The 22,887-nt window shown below is 35.7% G+C and overlaps 1 protein-coding gene across 1 annotated transcript; it reads left to right on the forward strand.

Annotated features, from left to right (window-relative positions):
- The first annotated feature begins 7,359 nt into the window (after positions 1–7,359).
- LOC147567727 (zinc transporter-like protein) lies at positions 7,360–10,886 on the forward strand. Its single transcript, XM_086654319.1, has 2 exons — positions 7,360–10,365; positions 10,495–10,886. Exons 1-2 carry the CDS (start codon positions 7,589–7,591, stop codon positions 10,496–10,498), a joined length of 2,781 nt encoding a protein of 926 aa, XP_086510445.1. The 5' UTR covers positions 7,360–7,588; the 3' UTR covers positions 10,499–10,886.
- Positions 10,887–22,887: the final 12,001 nt, after the last annotated feature.

The following is a 22,887-nucleotide window of genomic DNA, read 5'->3' on the forward strand; positions in this document are numbered from 1 at the left end:
AATTGATCAAACATTGCTCCCTAATCTTCATCTTCTCTCTCTCTCTCTCTCTTTCACTCTCTTTCTTATGTTACTTGTTCTCTTATGTTGCTATCTCTCTTCTATTCTTCCTCTCTCTCTCTCTCTCTCTCTCTCTCTCTCTCTCTCTCTCTTTCTCTCTCCATCTCTATCTATCTATCTATTTATCTTTCCCTCTCTCTTTTTCTCACTCTATCTATTAATCTTTCTCTCTCGATCTCTATCTCTCTCACAAAAACATAGTTCCCGCGAAGGGAAGTATTGCCTTTGCCGGAATCAGATCTGGAGGAGGGTTTCTGGCAAAGCCCTCCTCCTCGAGGGTTTCGTGGCTGGGTGGGCACGAAGTTTTTTGTGGTTGGTCACCACAAAACCCTCGAGGAGGCTTTCTCCTTCTCGAGGTCTTCTTCGTCTCAGACGAAGGGGTTCTGGCAAAGGGGACACTTCCCTTCATCGAAGTTGTGTGAGAGAGGGGGAAATCGTGAGATGTCGAGTGCGAGAGAGAAAAAAAAAGCGACCTAGAGAGACAAATTATGAGAGATAGAGGAAGATGGAGCAGGAAAAGAGAGAGGAAGAAAAAACAAAAGAGATAAATAATGAGAAAGATGGAGAGACCGAGAGAAAGGGCCATTATGAGTGAGAGAGGGGAAGAGAGCAGAAAGAAGAGGTGGCAATTGTGGTCCGAATGGTGATGGTGAAGTTGTGGTGGTTAAGGTAATACAGAAGATGAAGATTAGGGACAATGTTTGAACAAGTTAACTTTTAAGCTAAAAAGATATTCCCCAAAAAATGTACAAAAACACATGGATTCCCTAGAGAGTTTATTAACCGGAGATTATTCTTTATGCCCCAAAGTCGCGGCCTTTAGTTTGTATGGTTTTGAAACCATCAAAACCACCATCCCTCTTAATCAAAAGCAGACTCTCTCTCTCTCTATTCTCTTCATCACTAAATCGGTTCTTCTTTCTTCTATAATTTCATCTTCGAACCCGGTTTCTCTGTTTAGTCCACCTTTTTCATTACGAAAGTCCTAAACCGATTCCTTATTAAGGGAAAAAAAGTCTAAACCCACAACAACCCATCTTAGAGATTATAGTTATGTCAAAACCCTTATTATTTTTTTCCAAAATCCTAAAACAAACCGTTATGAAAGGCACAAATCTCATTTAAATATTTGTTATGGTGTACTTGTTCTTTAAGATATAATATTTTTATAGTTTTTATGATTCTTTTTTATACCATAAACACGAAAATTTTCTATTTTATTTTTATATCTAGAATATATAAGATTTAAACACCTGCTTTTGCTTTTGGGCTAGCATTTGTTGATTTTGATAAAATGGTAATTAAATATTTAACCCAAAAGGAACGTTGATGCATCAAAAAGGACGGTGGGTCTTCAAGTAAGATCGAGCGTGACAAAAAGGTTGTTATCACCATCATAGGGTACTAAGAGGAAGACCAGAGAAGATATGATATGGCGGTCGATAGGATTAGAGGATGCATTCTTTCTTGTTATTAAATATTGTAGATGAAATTTTTTTTGAACATGTAAATGTTTCTAAGAAGACCTAGGAAAAGTGGTCAGTATTTGTAACATTTTGCAAGAAATTTTAAAAGGAAAGTTATTTACGTGGTGTTGAAATTTCGAATACGCCAGCACAGATTGATATTCTTAAAGGTCAACTTAAAGTTACAAATGTATCTAAAACACGCTTAAAGCGTGGCAGGTCTATTTGTGTAAAAGATATTACTCTGCAAAAAAGAAAGAAACAGGGAAAAATAAATAATCCTCCAGAAGAGGCACATATTACACATGTAACAGAAATGGTTGTTCAATCCACCAATATGGAATTCACTGCCCCACAAGAGGATCATGAAACTAATGTGAGAGAATTATCAACTAATTATATTAGTACAGGAGAATATTGGGAAAGAAACAAAATTATTCCTGACAACAAATTTGCATTTGCAGTGGATGTAATAGCAAATGATGATGATCCTGTACCACAAAATATTGAAGAATGTCGACAAAGAAAAGAGTGACCAGTGTGGAAGGATGTTGTTAAAATTGAGCTAAATTACTTCGCAAAGAGAGAGAGAGAGAGAGAGATTTGGACCTGTAGTTCAAACACCATAAAACATAAAACTTGTACGGGGATACAAATTGGGTATCTGTACGCCAAAAAAATGAGACAAATGAATTTGTCAGGTATAAAGCATGTTTAGTCAAGATTCTTCTCAAATATCAGACTTTCAAGTGACATATTCTCCTGTAATTGATGCAATAACGTTCCGATACTTGATAAGTTTGGCAGCATTGGAATATCTTGAAACGCGTCTAATGGACCTAGTGACTGCATATTTGTATGGCTCATTTGATAGTCACATTTATATGAAAATTTCTGATGGATATAACTTGCCTAAAAGATTTAAGTTAGGATCGTCAAACATGTACTCAATCAAGTTATGGATTGAAACAATCCGGACGGATGTGGTATAATCGTCTTAAAGAATCAAGTTATGGATTGAAACAATCCGGACAGATGTGGTATAATCGTCTTAGAGAATACCTTTAGAAAAAAGGATATATTAATAATGCAATTTGTCCATATGTATTCATTAGAAAAACAAAAAATAGATTTGCTATTATTTCAGCCTATGTAGATGATTTAAATCTTGTTGGGACTCCAGAAGAGCTCACTAAGACGGTTGCATATTTGAAGAAAGAGTTTGAGATAAAAGATCTCGGAAAAACTAAATATTTTCTTAGTTTACAAATCGAACATTTGCAAAATGAAATTTTTATCCATCCATTGATGTATACAAAAAAAGTCTTAAAACACTTTTACATGGACAAAGCTCATTCTTTAAGTAGTCCTATGATTGTCCGGTCACTTGATGAAAAGAAAGTCTCATTCCACCTTTGGGAGGACGATGAAGATCTTCTTCGTGTTAAGGTATCGTATTTGAGTGCAAGTGGTGTTCTTATGTATTAAGCAACTTATACCCGACCAGATAAAGCATTTGATGTAAATTTTTAGCGAGGTACAGTTCTACACCTACAGAAAACATTGGAATGGCGTCCAACGTATACTACGGTATCTACATGGAACTACCGATATGGGTTTGTTTTACTCGAAAGGAACAAAATCTCAATTATGTGGCTATGCAAATGCTGGATACCTCTCTGGTCCTCATAATGCATGGTCACAGACAAGGTATCTATTTACCAATGGTAATATTGTCATATCATGGAGATCGTTAAAACAAACTATAACAACTACTTCTTCCAATCTTTATGAAATAATTGTTACTCACGAGACAAGTCGTGAGTGTATATGGTTAAGGTATTTTACCCGACATATCCGAAAAACATGTGAACTTTACTCAATCAAGGATACTCCAATGGTAGTATATGAAGATAACACAGCTTCTATTGCACAACTTAAATCAAAGGTGACAGGACGAAGCACATATCTCGTAAGTTTTTTTACACTCATGAGTTGCAAAGAAATGGTGATATAAAAATTAAGCAAATACATCCAAGTGATAATCTTGGAAATTTATTTACTAAAACTTTATCAACTTCAACATTCAATAAATTAGTCTATAACATTGGAATGCGTCGGCTAAGTGACCTTTCACAATCTCAACCGTCTGAACATCTATGGGGGGACTATCTATGAGGGTGACCGAACTAAGAAGCTTAGTGACGAAGTGAACATGTATCTTACATTAGAAATCTTCGAATTGTACTCTTTTCCTTCGTTATGGTTTTATCCCATTGGGTTTTCCTTGTCAAGGTTTTAACTAGCATAATCAAAAATATTGAACAACATTGTACCCTTTTTGCTTCACCATTGGTTCTCCCATAGATTTTCCTAGTAACATTTTAATGAGACAAATTCTTACATTGTGGAATTCAAGGTGGAATGTGGTAATGTTTTGTCTTCCTCAATAATAATTTGTAATTGCATCTACTCTAATGTGGGCATATGTAACCTATACTTTAAAGACACATTCATGTGTATGCGTGTAAAACTTATGTTAATGTCTATGAATGTATTTCACTTTGTAGAGCCTATAAAAGGAGTCCTAACTCAATGTAATGGACACAACAATTTTTAGCACATCTTACTACAATCTTAAGGTAGATATTTGGTGTGCTTAGTCTATATTAGTTTTCTCTCTTCTTTAATCTATCTCGTTGCCTTAGTTTTTACAACACTTTTGAAATTATTTCAAATCCAAATTATGCTTAAGATTTTCTAATGTTTATACAATGGGCCCCAGGTCAAAGACATAATGATTTTCAAACCATTTACAAAGAGTAACATTGAGAGCATTTTGCGAAGGAGATACAACTATTGCTTTTTCTCGCTATAATGTAATTACAATTAAAGATTCAAATATTGTATACGTATGCATGTAAGAATACAATTACTAACAATTTCATCTCGATTTTGGAAGAATATATTCATATCTGGTTAAAACTGTGTTTATATGATATTTTTTTCATTCTAGTTTGGGTGGTGTTGATGCAAAACTCCAAAAGAATTGTACAAGTGGATCAAGACCATGCTTGACGCTTACCATTTGATTAAGGAAGAATTTAATACTATTGAAGTGAGAGAATTGAACTTACCATTTATCATGCAATAGTTGTTCACTCAAGGAAACAATTGAAAAATAATACTTAAAAAGGCAAAGGCCTGAGACATAAGACTTTGAATTGAAAAATCATTGAGTTTCTTCGCTCTTATTCAAGAAGAAAATCATATTCTGAAAAATAGTAGTTTGGTCGTTAGGTTATAGATAATGTCAAACTTGGCCATTGAAACATTCAAACATCCAATGTTTGTCCATAGAGTGGCCGAAAATGTCCCCTCCGTTGGAAAGGATTAAAACAAACAGAGGCTTTTGATAAAATTGGGTGGTCAATATATTAAAGATTTTCTTAAGATTTAGCTCTCACTAGAGTAATCACAGTAACTAATATATAGTAAGTTCATTCATTTTGGGTCTTAATGGTAATTCCACGTCAGTTATCGCTTATCTACAATCTTAGATACAAAGATCACATAATCATGTTTTGTGTTTTACTATGAGTTGTCTTCAGTTTCATGTTATTCATTGGATGGTAAAAAAAAATGTATGTTCAAGTGTCCTACAAATTAATCACATTTTATTCTTGAAACTTTATTTTTGCAGAAGCTATACCCTGTCTTCATATATATTTTAATATATGTTTGGATGTAACCTCTCTCAAATAGAACGTAAAAGTGACATTTTCTTACATAGTGAAAACACAAGATGCCACCATCTAATCAATCCAAAAGACTTGACGGGTTTGGACTGATTTTGGAGTTAGATACTAGGATTTCATAAACAACATGCAAGAATATGTCGATAATCTTAACGGACGTAGAAATCCAGAGCCAATTGCCCCTGACTCAATGAAGGAGTAAGATGACGGTCACCCGACTCGACCCAATTCCCACGGGTAGTTGTTGTAAACGATTAGACTTCTAGTTTCTAGAAGGTGGATTCTTTAGGGCATAATAAAAGATCTCCAAAGAATAAAGACTTAGTCAATTAAGATTGATTTGGAGGATATTTTTATTTTTGGCCCAAAATTAAATTTGTTTGTCTTTTAGTCCTTAATCTTCATCTTCATCTCACCTCCACCCACAAATTCTGATCACCACCATAATTTTCTCCTCCTCTTTCGTTCTTTCTCCCTCCTTCCCCTCTCTCTTTCTCAATAACCACCTCAATAGCCACCGCCTTCCCAATTTCATCAGGAAGTTTTTTCATCAAACCCACATCTTGAACAGATCCTGAACTCAATATCTCTATTTCTTCTATCACGTTCAAGCTCCAAATTGTCACTATCAGTCTTTCTTGATCAAAATTTTCTTTCCCAAATTAGAAAATGATTCACTAAATCAAACCCATGTTAAAGAAATCAAAGATTTCTACACAAAGTAACATTCTAAGCAAGATATAATACATTTTGGATCTTCAAGGTTTTAGTTTATATTGCAGGCCAGTTCTAAATGGGGGTTTGCAGAAACCTCCATTAACAAATAAAATTAAGAGTTGCTTCAAGAGTTGTATTAAGAGATGAAGGTATAACTTTAGTTTTGCTTTCTCTCTCTCTAGCTTTAAAATGGTCGGGTTTGCACGAAAACCATATTTTGATGCTCTTGGTTCTAGAAACCTATGAAACGAGATTGTTGAAAACATCGATATAGCTTCTCCAAATCAACAAAAGAAACCAAACCCTAGATTTATATTTGGAGAGGCAGAGAAACCTATTAGGTATAGTTACATTGAAACCCTAGATTTAAAATATGTAAGATGAAATTTCGGATAAGCTTTCCTTTTATCTGTAAAAGAAGAAAGAGAGAGAGAGGGAACAAAAAATGGTGGCGGTTGTGACCGGAAACTAAGGTGAAGGTGAAGTAGTGATGATTAATATGAAGATAAAGATTAAGTGTTAAAAAATAATCAGATTTATTTTTGGATCTAAAATGAAAATGCCCCAACTCAAATCTTGTTGACTAGGGGTGAACAACGGTCGGTTTTTTTCGGTTTTAACTTAAGCGGAAGTCGAACCAATAAGTGGCGGTTTCACTAACTCGTCGGCCAAAGTCGAGTCGGTTATTCGGTCCACCGACATGGTTCGGCCCGGTTTGGTTCGGCTCGGTTGAGTTCGGTTAATCGGTTTAACCAAACACAATTTCATTGCATAAAAAATAATTTCTTATTCTTGACTAGGGTTCTTTTAATTTCTTTTCCTTTTTAGTTTAACACTTTTTAACTTCATTAAACTATTATTAACTTAAAATAATAAAAGATAATTCGGAACTTTTTACTAAAGTTTACTATTTCTTACTCTCTACTTCTATATATAATATTTTAGTATGTGAAATACCTTAGGGTTCGGTCGGTTCGGCTTGGGCGGTTTCTAGAAACCCAAGCCGAAGCTAAACCAAGTCGATTTAAGTTCTTCGATTTTTCGACCGAACCGAGTAGAATAGTGATCGGTTCGGCCCAAAAACCGATCGGTCTGGTTTGACTTGGTTTGGTTCGGTCGATTGGTTCAGTTTTTGCTCACCCCTGACTAAAGTCTTACGTCTCAAAGATTTTTCTTTATTCCCGAAAGCCGCGGCCTTTCTCGGGAGTGTTACAATGACAAAATTCTTGACATGATGAGTTATTTTCACTAAACGACAAAAGTTCTTCAAAATTTATCAAAGTTTGACTTTGATCTGGACCGTTCTTTTACCCATGTGACTCATTGTGTTAAGAATCTTATCAAAGATTCTTTGTACACTTAACATTTCTCTTTCTCGAATAACGTTTTCAATGATCCGACCTCACCAAGAAGACGAAGACCCTTGCAACAAAAAACAAAATGAAGACGAAGACCCAAAATAAAACTTCAAATTGCGAACTGATCCTTCCCCCTTAATCCCATCACTTCCTCAGTCCCTCCTTCCAACTTTTCCTTCTCAGAGTTGCAGAGAATTTGCATCTATCAAATTCCAAACCTTTACCGGCCATGACCGATCAAGATCACCACCACCACCATCTTCACCGCCCACACCGTCTCTCAGTTCCTTCCCGAGCCACCACTTTTTCGGCCACCACTACTTCTCGGCAGTACCCTCTTTACCCTTACTCTTCATCAACACCAACACCAACTCCATCTAAACAACGTCTCTCTTCTTTCTCATCCAGATCAATCAACACCAACAACAACAATTCCCTTTCTTTTATCTTTCTTCTTCTCTTCTCTCTTCGTTCTCTTTACTCTCTCCTTCCATTTCTTCGCTCTTCTCCTTCTTTCTCTCTCTTCCCTTTCTCTTTCCTTGTTTCTCTTTCTTCCTTTCTTCTTACACTCTCCTTCTCTCTCTTCTCTATCTTCTCTTCTAAACAACAACAACAACAACCCATTTTCTCTTTATCTTCAATTACAAAAACTCAACATAGACTTCTCTTTGCCAAATCAATCCTCCTTGCTATTGTTTTTCTCCTCAGATTTCAAGCACTTAGATATTGTGGTACTTCAGCTACAATTCTTGCTGAATTTTCTGGAAATTTAGCTGCAAGATTCATTTTTGAAGGTAGGAATCGAAATACTGGTGATCGAGATCCGAAATCAGTATCTAAGGTTCGTGGGTTTTTTTCTATGTTTATTGGATTGATGCTGTTATCGATTAGTTGGGATCGAACTGAATGCTTTCCTTTGTCTAAATTTAATTTTGGTAAAGGGGGGATTTCATTGTTTCCTGGTCAAAATTGTTTTAGGGTTTTGCCTATGTTGCTTCCATTTCTATCTGGGTTTCTAGGGAATTATGAAAGAGTTTCAATGAATTGGGTATCAATAAGACAGTTAGGCAAGAAAAGGGTTCGATTGGTTTCACTGTTTTTCACTACAATTTTGTTGTTCTTCCCTGCAGTTATTAGTTTTTTCATGTTTAATGGAGAAGGAAGTAGTGTTTCGATTGGGAATCTTGGTTGGCTTCTGGCAAATACTGTTATCTTTTGTGTACTTTTGAGTGAGAATTTTGGTGATGATAAGTTAATTAGTTCAAAAGATTTGCAGAAGAATTTCGTCTTGACATTTGTTTGTACACTTGTTCTAGAGTTATTCTACTTCCCAGAGCTTTCAATTGGGGGTCTACTTTTATGTGGTTTCCTTCTATGGATTTCAGTTTGGGAATTGGGTATTTCTTCGAAGTACCCTGAACTAGGTTCAGATGATTCAGAGTCGATTACTTCGATGATTGTGAAACCCATTCGACACATTTTAAGTGAGAGAAAATCCCGTAAGATAGCTCTTTTCCTTTTCATTAATACACTTTATATGGTTGTAGAATTCGTGGCTGGGTTCATGAGTAATAGTCTTGGATTGATATCTGATGCTTGTCATATGCTGTTCGATTGTGCCGCTCTTGCCATTGGACTTTATGCTTCTTATATCTCAAGATTGCCTGCAAATGGTCAGTTTAATTATGGGCGTGGAAGGTTCGAGGTTCTTTCAGGGTATGTGAATGCTGTTTTTCTTGTTTTGGTCGGGGCTCTAATTGTGTTAGAATCATTTGAGAGAATTCTTGATCCTCAAGAGATTGAGACTAATAGTTTGTTAACTGTGTCTATTGGTGGATTGGTAGTTAATATGGTAGGATTGGTTTTCTTTCATGAGGAACATCATCATGCTCATGGCGGAGGTGGATGTTCTCACTCACATTCACATTCACATTCACATTCTCATTCTCATGAGCATGGACACGACCATGGTCATCAAGATCATGCATCCCATGGTCATCACGATCATTCATCCCATTCTCATCAGGATCATGCATCTCATTCTCACCATGATCATAGTCTTCATAGATCCCATTCTAATATTGACCATGGATCTCATCACGATAATGAATCACATTCTCATCATGATCAGGGATCCCATTCTCATCATGATCATATTAATCCTACTCGCCTCGAAGACGACTGCAGAGGAAACCACAATAATCATAATCATCAGTGCAAAGTTGATCATTGTGACTCCACTGGCCAGCATGCTCACCATGATCATTCTCACCAACATGATCATGACCATTCTAATAAGCATGATCACAGCCATACCCAAACTCAGGAGCATGATAATCATTGCAGTCATCACCATTCGGATGCTGCCCGTCATTACGATGGGAGCGTCATCACATCTTCAAGCAACTTACAGAAAGAAGGACATGAGAGTTCTTTCAACGTTCATTCTCACCAATCAGATTTTAACGGTCATTCTTCATTTCTAAATAAAGAACCCGACTCGAAAGAATTCTTACTGGGAAATAAAACAGAACAGGTACCTAAGAAGCATCATCACCACCACGTTGACCACAACATGGAAGGAATCTTCTTACATGTTCTTGCAGACACGATGGGTAGTGTCGGGGTTGTTATTTCCACTCTCTTAATTAAGTACAAGGGATGGCAAGCAGCAGACCCGATATGTTCAATCTTTATTTCAGTTATGATTATATCTTCAGTTATCTCATTGTTGAGGAACTCTGCTGAAGTTTTGCTGCAAAGGGTTCCTAGAGCACATGAACAAGATCTCAAAGTAGCTTTAGAGGATATAACAAGAGTAACTGGAGTTCATAGTGTAGACAACATACACGTTTGGAGCTTCACTAACACAGAAGTTGTAGGAACACTCAGTCTTCATGTAACTTCAGACACAGATAAATCTTCGATCAAGTCGAAGGTGTCGGAAATTTTGCGTGATGCGGGAATCAAAGATTTGACTATTCAAATTGAATATGTGATGGACAAGTAAGAGAAGAATTACAAATTGCATTCTGTTCTTGCTTGAAGTTGGCTTCCCTTCAATTTGTGTTTCATCTCTTCGGTTGAACCTTCTTGAAGGTACATGATTTCTAAAAGTTTCATCATTTGAATCAGGTAGATGGTATATTCTGGGTTCTGATATAGATCTGAAGGGGTGAATTGGGCGCAAGAACGTGAATATTTTGTTACTGTGCTGTGCCCGAGTTTTAAATATATGGTTATAGTGGAGTTACAGCATGAAAGAGCTCTATACTCAGGCTTACTTTGGGAATTTGATTATCTTGTTCTTCAAATGCAATAAAGGTAAAATTCCCATCTTTATTCGCCATGATCACATTAAAGGTTTTACTCAATATAGTGGTTTATCTTAGTTTTTACTCGAGATGTAATTGTTGGCTTTAGGCCTTCATTTTTGTCATGAATAAGACATTTTGGTGAATATAGGAGCTCATGTTACTTTTTTAACTGAAATAGGATTACATATATAAATCTCTCTCTCATCTTTATCTGTTTGTGTTGGCAATTTTGGTGCCTTTGTTATATGCAGAAGCAGAGTTCATGCTTGGATGAACTTAGTTTTGAGTATTTGTTGAATATTGAAGTGATGCTAGAGTTCTAGACTGGTTCTGCTCATAAAACACAATTGTCAAATACGCTTTAACCAACAAAAAAGTTCAAATATTATTGATATGAAGGCTCGAAAATATATATCATCTATCCCCAACAGTACTACTGATACCTTCTGATAAATGTCCCTTTTTCGGTTGTCTTTCTATGAGAGTTTAGCCGTGGCAGTTTCAACAAATCTGTTCAATATCAATCTTGTGTACTCACCTCCGAGTGTCAATATTACTGTTTGGGCAGCCGTCTCGAGGATTACCACTATAGATTTCCTGACTAGGATGGTTCAACACTGGTTAACTGTTGCTTTTTTCTGCATGTATCCACTTCTTCTGCACGATGAGAGCGTGTTTGCATTCTTCTCGATTTGAAAAGGAACATCTTTAGACTCTAAAGGTGGTGCCTCTCTTGCATAGGTCATGCACCCCCAAAATTTGCGGGTTAAAAAGGAAAACCGTTGGGACTCTAATGGTGTTGCCTCTCTTTCATGGGTCATGCACCCCAAAATTCAAATAACAGAGCTCTCAATTTAATTTGATGCTATAGTGTCAACTGTTGGTCTTCTATGCAGTTCCCTCTCCTTCCTTCTCGAATTCTGGGAACCGTTTCATATGGCTTCATTTTAGATGGATCAATGAGTTGAATTTTCAACTGTGTGTTTATAGTATGAGACCGGATGAAGAGGCTAATTTAGTGGGTGTTGGAAACATAAGAATAGATCAATGATTTATAAATCAGAAAACTAGAATAATAGAAAATAGATCGTTGTGTCGTGGTATGGAGGTCACTGCTTTGAAAGTGGTTTCGTGGCAACCTTGGCGCAAACTGTATAACTTAGGTTACTCCCCAAGGATTTACTACAGCTGCTATTTTCTTCAGACACGGAAAAGAACAATATTGTTGATAGTAGAAATAAATTATTAAGTAGAGAAAGACTTAACTGGCTAAGAAACGTGGCAGAGAGGATATGAGCGTTGGAGATAAACTCGGAACAAATCGTGTTTGTCCTACGAATTTCTGTTAGGCAGAGTTAGAGTTAAAATAAAATTACTCCGGATAGCGACAGGAGTTTTTATTTTATTTTAAATTCCCAAAAGCAGATATGAAAGTGGGTACGAAATTGGGTTAACAAGCCAATTAGAGTAGATTTTGTATATTTATTATAATAAAACAGGTGAATCATTTATCGAGGGATAAGTCTGACAAGCTAATTTTGTTTGAATAATTATGGATCCTGTCAAAGGCTATTTTTAGTCATTCACCCAACAAAGCCTTTTTCTTCTCCCAAGTTCTCTCCTTCTTCTTTCTCAACAAAAAAAAAAAATGTTCTCTCCTTCTTACTTCAACGTCGTCTCTCTCCCTCTAACGGACTATTACTTCTTCCTTTCTCCCATATCTCTCAAAATTCTATTTTGCTTTACTTTGTCATATAATGTATAATTTCCTTTATCATCAAAGTTGAAATCACACGACAGTGAACTCGTACGTGCGTCTTGACAATTCACATCTTAATAAACTCTTCCATCATTTTCTTCTAAGTTCAAGCCAATCGAACTTCTTCCAATTGAACTTCTTCTAATATAACTGATCATATTTCATGCATCTTTAATTTGGAGGAGAGTAAAACAATCACCAATAAAGATACTTGTCAGTGAAGGTTTTTGAGGAGAGAGAGTGTCTTGGATGTGACGTCAGCAGTAATCCAAACTCATCTCCTTTCTCCTTCACCCAAACCAGCTAAACCTGAAACCTAACCATCTAAACCTCCAAATACCACCAAATTCTTACTCAAACCAACATGCAAACCCACTTTCTAGAGTAATACCTACAGCAAAACCCACTTTACTAAAGATTTCTTCCCATCCAACCATTATACCTGGTAAATCAAAGTAATTAATTTACATCCTCACGCCAAAATCAATCCCAAGAAGCAAAGACATAGGGGTTTGGGCATTTTCCTCAGCTCCATCTACTGAAACTCATATTAATCACCATAATTTCTTTCTCTACCAATCCCCTCCCCAACCATAGCCCATCTGAAATTTATGCCCTAATTTCTAGGGTTTACTCGGTTACGGCAGATTGGGAAAGCGAAGGTCCCCCTTTTTCTCTCGGAGTACCATGAACAGCAAAACTAACTAGATCAAAAGGAAAAGCTTCCCAATTTCAACCTAACCCTGGAAGATCCATAAGCATACTATTCTCCAAACCCAAACATGCGATATCAGGGAAGTTCACTCACCTCCTCTTTTAATTTTTTTTTTGCTTCCTTTCACATCATACTTCAGCAAGCTGCTCTGATCTTGATGAATCTGGTTTTTTGTTGTTTATTTCATTATTTGAGCTCAAATTTGGTGACATTTCTTGCTGGGGTGTTTTACTTGTTTATGCTTCTTTTCGTTTTACTGAATTAGGTTCTGGCTATGCTTCTTTTCGTTTAGACTTCCATTTTTTCTATCCTTTGTATCTAAATAGGTGAATGTTTCATCACTTAGAGCTTCAATTTAGATTCATCTTTTGAATCTGATAATATTGCCTATCATCACCTTACATGTTAGTTAAGTGTTCTTCACTTCGAAGTATAGCCTAGTATCTGATTTCAATTCAGTTGGTCGTCCGGTCATGTTGAACCTTTCTGCATACTTCGTTCTCAACACTAATCCTCGTTACATTATGTTAGCTTATCGTCGATCTACTTGCGATCGTTTTGATCGGGTCTCCATGTTAGTTTCATGCATCATTAACTGTAATCAGTTTAGGAACATTAATCGAACAGTAGCTGGCCACTTTGGCCTCTGGATCAGCCGAATAACAAATAGAATACACCTCAACTTTCCATTCGATCCCGGACGACACTATATTTCGAATATAATTCCCCAACTTTGTCGTGCAGTTTCTGTTATTTTTCTTCCAGATCACTTTTTGTTGATTACCTTTGAATCTGGTTATCAAACTGATTTAACTTTCTATCAAAGTTCTGTAACATTTTCACTTCCACCCTTTGTCGCAATTCATTTGCGATCGTTTGTCGGATTAGCAGGGTATTTATACTCGGGCTATGACGACGATCCCATTTACCAGGTGTCTGACCTGATTCTACTCGGTAGAACTCAAGCGGATATGGTCTCTGTGCATGGAGAATACTGGCGGGATACCTCGGAATCAACTTCTGATTCCATCTTGCAGTCACCGATGTTTCTTCTTGAAACTGTAGGTGCTTGTTTTATCCATCTTCAATGTTACAGGAAGTTAGGTAAAAGTTTCATCATTCAACCAACCAGAAGAACAGGTACTAGCTTCATCTTTCAATTAATCGGAAGGACTCTCAAGACCAATTGTCATAGCATTCTCTTGAAGAGGTGTAAGGCTTATAAGCTACACAATGAAGGAAGCACCACTAAACGAAGCTATTTTGTGCAATTCCTCATATCGATTTTATGTTGTTGTACTTTGTGTACCTTTATGTTTGTTTTTATTTTGGATATTGTAACAGACGCTTAAGTTTATGTATTTGCTTTCAACAAAAAAAAAAAAAGATACTTGTCTGTGTTTATACGAAACATACAAATTATTATTCAAAATAGAAAAACAGATGAACACCTAGAAGTAGTTATCCCATACTTCTTCACTAGCGACGAACCTTTTAGTTGTTGAGTCAAACCCAAACCCAGAGTTAACTTAATAGGTGCCTTGATGGGCCTAAAAAGTTTCCTAAATAGGTCTCCACCCGCAAGTGCACGGGTGTCAAGTTGTAATATTTCCGGTAAGACCGGTTCGTTCCTCAGAGACTAGTTAAGCTTATTCTAAAACTTAGAAATCATACAATTTTGTTTGAAAATTGGTTTTGTGGTTTTGGTGATAAAATAATAAAGAACAAAATAATAAAACAAATAATGATACAAGGAACTCAAATGGGGGGAGATGACCTAGGGTGTCTGGAATCCACCAAATAACTCACTTTTAAACACACGAAATCAACTGACTAATTCTCTCGTTTTATAACTCAGAATTTCGGATAATGAACTATCCTAATTCCGGGAGATGTTTTCGATAAAATCGGTTTTTAACTCATGAATTTGTAATTGTCTTATTTAAAAAATGAATTTCTAAACTACTATCTATCAATCAATAAGTATGTATCGTCAAAGGATTTAACCTAAGCACGATACATCAAACCTAAAAGCATAGACAGTGAAAAGATAATCGACGTGACAAATTAAAACAATTTGAACATTAAATCACATTCAAAGAATTAACCAAATAACTCGTGTTTCTAAAAGCTCGAATATGGTTTCATCATCAACCCTAGATTGAGATGGTTAGCTAATCATAGTACAAGATTAATTATGGAGAAAAAAGAAAATGGAAGGAAGACAGAACTTTTCTCACTGGTTTTCTTATGGCAGCCAAACACACCCTTAAGGAAACTTATTTTCCAGCAACTAATTTCCAGCAACACTCAGGACCAAACAGGTCCTTCTTCTCAAACAGAAAAATTCCTATCTGTCTCTCTCTTTCTCTTCTCTGTTTAAAACTCCTTCAATCACTTTCTTTCTCTCTCTTTCTTTTAACAATCATTCTCTCCATCTCTCTCACAAAGAAGGAGGAATGATGAAAAAATAGTTGAGAAGATGAAGTCTCTGTCTTAGCAGAGCATGGACAAATTCAACTGATAAAGAGAAGATAAAACTTTAAACATTACTCCTTTATACTAATCAAGAACAGTAAAGAATGATATAATAATCCACTCCACTCAACTCTCTGTCTCTCTCACAAAGAAAATTGAAGAAATAAAATGGCTATGATAATCAAATTTACTTCTCTGTTTTCTCTAAATACATCTCTCTCTCTCTCTCTATTCAATCTCTGTTCTCTCACAAAACAGGAAAATAAGAACAGAAGGGGGTGAAGATGATGATGATGATAACTCTCTCTGTTCTTCTTCTCTCTCTTTCTAAATATTCAATGAAGCCCTGAGAGGAATAAGATGATTCAGAGAGCAACCTCCCTGTTTTACTGCCCCCCAAAGATGAGGTGATTCTGGTTATGTTTTTTTCACTGTTTTATAATACAAAGGAAGAAGAAAAACTGAACCCGAAACCTTGCTGCCATATCTCCTATGAATATCTCTTTGATCTCTGTAGAAATTTCTATATAGAGAGAGAAGAAATCAGAGAGATATTGCTTTCCCAGTCGATTCATTCTTCAATCACTCTCTTTCCTTCTTCAATTTTCTCTCACTAGAAATATGTTCATCTTTCCTTCTATTGACAAATCTCCTGATTCTTCAGTCACATAAAATCTCTTAATCTTCTCTCTGAAAAATTCTCTCCCTCCATCTCTTTAAAAACCACAGCCATATGAGTAACAAATAGAGATGATATTTTCATAATCCCAAAATCACTTCTTCCCTTAATCACTTTCAAGAATCTTCAATTTTTCTAATCTCTTTACTGTCAAATCTTTCAATGATTCAATCTCTCCTATCTTCTTTGTAGATTTTTTTGAATCTTGTAGTTCCATCTCTGCTCCTGATTTTATTTCCATTTCTCTCTCTGGATATCTATTCATTGTAATCCTTCCATTCCATATTCAGCCAAATCTCATCTTCATCCTTCTAAAAATATTCAACACTCTTTCCTTTTCATGCTTTCTCTCTCTATTCTACTTAATAGAGACGTGAAAAAGGGAAAGATTAAAATAATTGGTCCCCATAAATCTTGGCAACAACCAGTCAACGATTTTTGGCTATCATAAGGGATAATAGGGTGCATCTAGGTGTATCATAACAAAGTGCAACATGCCTCCTGGATGATGCCTTATGCTTCTTCAATAACCAGCATCGTTGGATCTAGTGTTGTACACTAAATATAGGCCCGAAACAACGTGCGCTTGACACAAGCCATCACGTTCAAATTAATGCCCAAACGCCGTCCCGCTATCCCACCAATATACCGAAAGGTACATCCTGCCGTCAGATTCCAACCCTTCACCACATTGGATTAATACCACATGTCTTCCATCTAATATTTGGCCAACTGTCTTTGACCCGATATTTGACCTGCTCTAGTTTTATCCTCCGGACTCTGATTCGACTCCCGTTTTCTCCTACGAACTCGTCATGGACCCCACTTCTCATCCGAGCACCAACAATGGTTAAGATTTCCAGGACCAGCAAATGACCATAATGCCCCCTAACATGTCTTTATTCCAAGTTTAGCTATTTTTCGAGCTCAATTCCGTAGAAGACACCTGGACAAAAGAAACATACAATTCATCAGAGTAACTGCTCGAAATGGACTAACTAACCCGAGTTAAGAGATTCAGATGGGACATTTTCATGTCTCATCATGCCTCATATATGCTATATCTCCTCCTGAAGAATCTCCAACGACTCAAATATTCTAAATAAAGTTAATTCCTATTTGGTCCCCTACTTTGTGACCAGCTTCGCCCCCCTTTTTTTTTCTGTAAATTCAAATTTGGCTCCCTATTTTCATGTAAATGCCATAACTACCCCTCCCATTAATATATTTTTAAAATAAATTTAATTGGTAAATATCTCTCTCCACCTCACTTCCACCTCACATTCCTCTCCACCACACATGTCTCTCCACCTCACCTATTTGTTTTCCGAATATTTAGAGAGATAAGGGAAGATTTTTTAATTTAGAGAGAGAAAGAGGAGAGTTTAAAAAAAAAATCGTCGGAGAAGAAATAGGTGAAGTGGAGAGAGAGATGAGGTGGAGAGACATGTGTGGTGGAGAGGGATGTGAGGTAGAAGTGAGTTGGAGAGAGATATTTACTAATTAAATTTATTTTAAAAATATATTAATGGGAGGCGTAGTTATGGTATTTACATGAAAATAATGGGTCAAATTTGAATTTACAGAAAATAGGGTGCCATAAAGGAAGCTGGTCACAAAGTAGGTGGCCAAATATAAATTAACTCTTCTAAATATGATATCGTGCAATCAAGTTTCTTGTTCAATGCCGATAAGATTCTAGTCTCCACCAACTTTTTACTAAAAGATCTATTTTTTATCCCTCCAATTGTATCCTACCACATCTACAAAGTGTTTCAACAATAAACATGAACATGTCTTCAGTCGAAACTCTATATCTTCACACCCTCTTCAACCGAAGTACCCATTTTGTGGTCGCGACCGATTAGGGTTCCATTAGGTTGTGTTTGATATCACCTATTACCATTGTAATAAAAGAATTTATGTGGAAATAGGTATTTCCACCATTTGATACGAAGTATATTGCTTTCAATTTCCTAGAGAATCTATTTCCATTAAATACTCCAATTTTAATTCCTTACTACCTAGGAAATTAATTTCCACGAGAAATCATAAAATAAAGAAATAATATTTTAATATATGTGGATATTTGAAGCCTAACATTTTATGTCCATATACGTGCAAAATGACATTTTTGCACATCAACATTAGCAAAAATTATTTTTCACCAGTAAGTTGGTAAATGACATGTTTGCCATTTTATAGTACCAAAATGACATGGTTAGTTGGTTACCCTGTATATATATATATATATATATATATATATATATATATATATATTTATTTATTTTTTGAATATTGACTACTATTTACTTTAGTCATTACATCGCATTAATACATCATCAAGATGCGATAAGCACGATAACCGCCGAAATTAAACTACGAACCTTACAGGCCTAAAGCCCGACAAACTTCTTATTTATACTTTTAATAACCCAAATTCAATAACCACAGATTCCACCTCCTACAGGAATCGAACTTGAGACCTCCGGGATTTTGGAGTTTATGTCAACACAGTCAACCACTTAGGCAACCTATTGTGTACTGTTAACTTATATATTCAAAATGACATTTTTAATCTAGTGTTTTCAAAACTACACACCCTTCTATAATACCAAAATGATATTTTAGCTTTATGTTGGTAAAACGACATTCTTATCATCTTCTAATACAAAAATGACATATTTAAAGATGTCGTCTGAATGACATTGTTACCTTTATTTTATCAAAAATGGTGTCATTTTGAAAACAGGGTTTGGACAACATAGGGTAAAAGTGTCATTTTGGCAACATATGGGTAACAATGTCATTTGATAGCATAAATAAAAAATATTGATAACATAAGAGTAAAAAAGTCAATTTTGCAACATAAGAATAAAAATGTCATTTTGAGAACATAGGGAACAAATAAAAGTACTCAATTATACCCAATATTAAAATTCTTAAATATATTATTATCATATTCGTAGAAGTTAGTTGTCAACTAAATAACTGAATTAGGTAATTCCAAGAAATAACAAATGACAACCAAATTGAAGAACTCTTATTTCTACGGAATATATTCCATAAGAACTCTTTCCATTGAATTCTTTTACTTCCATTGAAGATATCAAACACAACCTTAATGTTACATTTGCAATGAAGATAAGAAAATGACAACAATTACAAACAAGATAATCCCAAATGTTTGAAAAACTAACCTCGCAACATCGAAGCAAACTCATAGCCACACCCTCTCGGTTTGGATGGGAGGAGTTACTTCCGCTCCTCCTAGTTGACCCTAGAAATGAAGCGACCCGCTTCCTTTCCTCCTTGTTAACCCTTAAAAGAAAATGAAGCAAATGACAAGTGAAATATCACACATTCTTTTACAGAACAAATTGGGCTTTAAATTTGCTCCAAATCCTACCCAAAGTATACAGAAACTATGAAATTTACCGAAGTTCACAGATATTTTTTCCATAACTGAATACACCAGACACTTGGAGATTTTCAAATGTCCAGATTTAAATGACTCGGGCATTCGTGGACTCTCAAATCCGCGTTTGATTGCCTTGAACATTCTGAGATTCTCAAATGCCTTGATTTGAATGCCTTTCACAATCATAGACATTGGAATGTCAATGAGAACTACAATCCACTCCCCCTTATAATAAATAATGGTCGCTACTATTTACAGAGCTACTAAGAGCTATTTAGAGAGCTGGCTATTTGTAGATACATTTTTTGTTTTACGGAGAGTTTGACTTTATACAACTTATTAAGTATTTAGAATTATACCCCTATTTTACAAATAGGTCCTTCCCTCCATCTAAAACCATTAATCTCTTCCCTCAAAAAATTCTTAAAGCCATTCTTTCAACTTTTATCTTGATGTGTTAGGGTATCAAAGCTTCTTTAGGTATTTTCAAAGAAATCTTGTTATAGATTTATCTTGAATCATATAAACTCATGGAAGTAGATTTTTTTTTAGCTCTTTAGGTAGTTTTCAAAGAAATCTTGTCATAGAAGAAGATGAGATTTTGTTGCCATATTTTATGTTGTTTGTGACCGAAAAATTCCGATTTAAATTCGGTGGTTCCTGCCGAAAATCTATCTTTTTTTTTGCCATATTTTTCTTATAGTTTTTGTTGTTTTTCACCCAAATTTGTTGGTAAAAACGTCACCGACAAAGTTCATCGTTCTAAGCATTTTTCACTGAAAATTTGGGTCGTTCATAAAAGTTAGGAGAAAATGTTGACCTAGAAATCTAAGTTCTTTTTCGAAATAATCGCCATAAATTAGTTTATCTTACCTCTAAAGTTATTTCTTCACTTAAAATGTTGTTACAAGAGTCCAATGAAGAGTTGTAGTTGAGTTCTATATCAAACTCTTTCATTAATGAAGCTTCTTGACCACCAAGCTACTCCATTAATGTACCTTCTTCATTGTTAGTTTCTTCCATTACTAATGTTTCTGGTAGGTGATTGTGAATTGATTGTTGATAGCTGTGGTGGTGATTGTTGGGGTGGTAAAAAATGTTGGTGGTTGGGTTTAAGAATGGTGGCCAATATATGGACAACCACTTTTTCTTATGTGGACAACAGGGTTTGGGTACAAGTAAACTTAGTTGAGGACGACCAATTTAAAGGACCTGAAATTAAAAACTCATTCGCTTTTTCATCTCCATCCTCATCACAATCTTCACCGACTATCACTATCAATCCGGCGACCACCATTTTGTTTGGCTACTACCATGTTCATATTCATCACCATCCCCACCAATTGTTAGAAATAGAGTTAGAAAAGCAACTGATTTAATATTGATTGTCAAGCAAGTATTGCCACCCACATAAGAAAGATCAAAGTAAAAGTGGATCAAGGAATAGAGCCAAGAAAAAAAACTACATACAAGAAAAACCAAGTTCCAATCAGGTAAAGATTGAGCCTTTGGGGTGTAGAGTAGTGTAACTCCATGGTTTTTGATGATGTGAGACTTGAAGAAAGCATAAGCTTCCCGAAAGGGATGCAACCTTGATAAGAAGATGAATCCTTTACCATCTTCCATGGTGGATAAATAACTTCTGGAGGGAAGAACAAAGAACATAAATTAAGGTTTTAATCAGATACAGATAAGATAGAAATCCAAATATATTTTTTTAATTATTGTTATCGTTAACTAAAACTCTTATTAGTAATCAATGGGAACAAAAAGAACATAAACTAGGGTTTTGCTAGACCAGTCGATCATGGAAGTGAAAATGGAAAACAAATAGAGCAATAAGAGAGATAAAGGACATGAGATGATGTGTTGGTGCTGACAAACAGGGAAGTCTTAGTTGCCCAAGAAAATGGAAGTTGTCGATGAAGTTGGTTTGCTGCTTGTGAAGATGGATCGTCGCCTGTTAATATGGTGATGAAGAAGAAAAATAGAAGATAGTTACTTAGGTTTTAGGTCCTCTGATTTAGTTGCCTCAAACTAAATTTATTTACACCCGTTTTTGTTGTCCGCGTAAAAAAAGTTTTTGTCCATACATTGGCCACCTTAAGAATGAAGAAGATAAAATATCTTTTACTCTATAATCAATATTTCTTTTTTCAGTTTACTCCTTATGTGTTTTAATCTTCAACTTTATGTGTTTTGTAAAGGCCGCGGCTTTGGGGCATAAAGAATAATCTCCGGGGAATAAATTCTCTAGGGAATCCATGTTTTACTGTACATTCTCGGAGGAATATAATTTTTTTTACTTGATCAAACATTACCCCCTAATCTTCATCTTCTTTATCACCATCACAACCACAACTTTCAACTACCACCATTTTGACTACCATTTCCTCCTCTTCTCTCTCCTTTCTTCTCCTCTCTCACTTACTCTTACCCTCTCTCTCACTATCTCTCTCTATTACTCTCCTTATCTATGTCTCTCGATTTCTCGATGTTTCTCTCTCAATCTTTCACTGTTTCTTGCTTGATCTCTCATTGTTTTTCTCTTCCTCTCACACACAAACACTGTTCTGACGAAGGAAGTGTTCCCTTCGCCAGAACCAGACCTCGAGGAGGGTTTTTGGCGAAACAACAGCTGGATGCACCTGCTCTAAACACCAAGGTCGAGTGATGGTCAAGTTTTATCTGAAATTAACATGTATGTAAGCTGAAAATAGAGAAGCAAAGAGAGAATTGAGTTATGGACCTCGATACTATAAGCAGGTCTACTGATGGTTTAACTTCTCCAAACCAAACTAGATAGCGTTTGACAGATAAACAAGTATGTCAGGAAATTCTTAAAAGGTGCAGGTAGGAGGAATACACAAAAAACCTAAACGGAGCAACTTTTAAGCCAATTAGTAGTGTCCTAAATAGAACGAATTCATCAGTAATATTCTAAACCTAATACAAGAATTATTTCTATTGAGATTACACTTTAAACATAATTCAAGACCAGTTTCCAGTCAAGTTCATTCACAAATTATCAACACGAAGAATTATAGCCAAGGAAGGAGAGGAAGATATTTTACCTGCATATAATAAGAAACTAACAGATCAAATTGCTCTTAAGAAACAACCTACCTACTTTAAATTTCTAGGTTTCAAACTTAAAGA

Source organism: Eschscholzia californica, unplaced genomic scaffold (assembly GCF_041429995.1).
Source record: "Eschscholzia californica isolate CP2 unplaced genomic scaffold, dmEscCali1.0.p SCAF_1, whole genome shotgun sequence".
Lineage (NCBI taxonomy): Eukaryota > Viridiplantae > Streptophyta > Magnoliopsida > Ranunculales > Papaveraceae > Eschscholzia > Eschscholzia californica.

Bases quoted from the DNA above. Each gene is read 5' to 3' on its own strand.
- LOC147567727 (XM_086654319.1), top strand. From the start codon at position 7,589: ATGACCGATCAAGATCACCACCACCACCATCTTCACCGCCCACACCGT.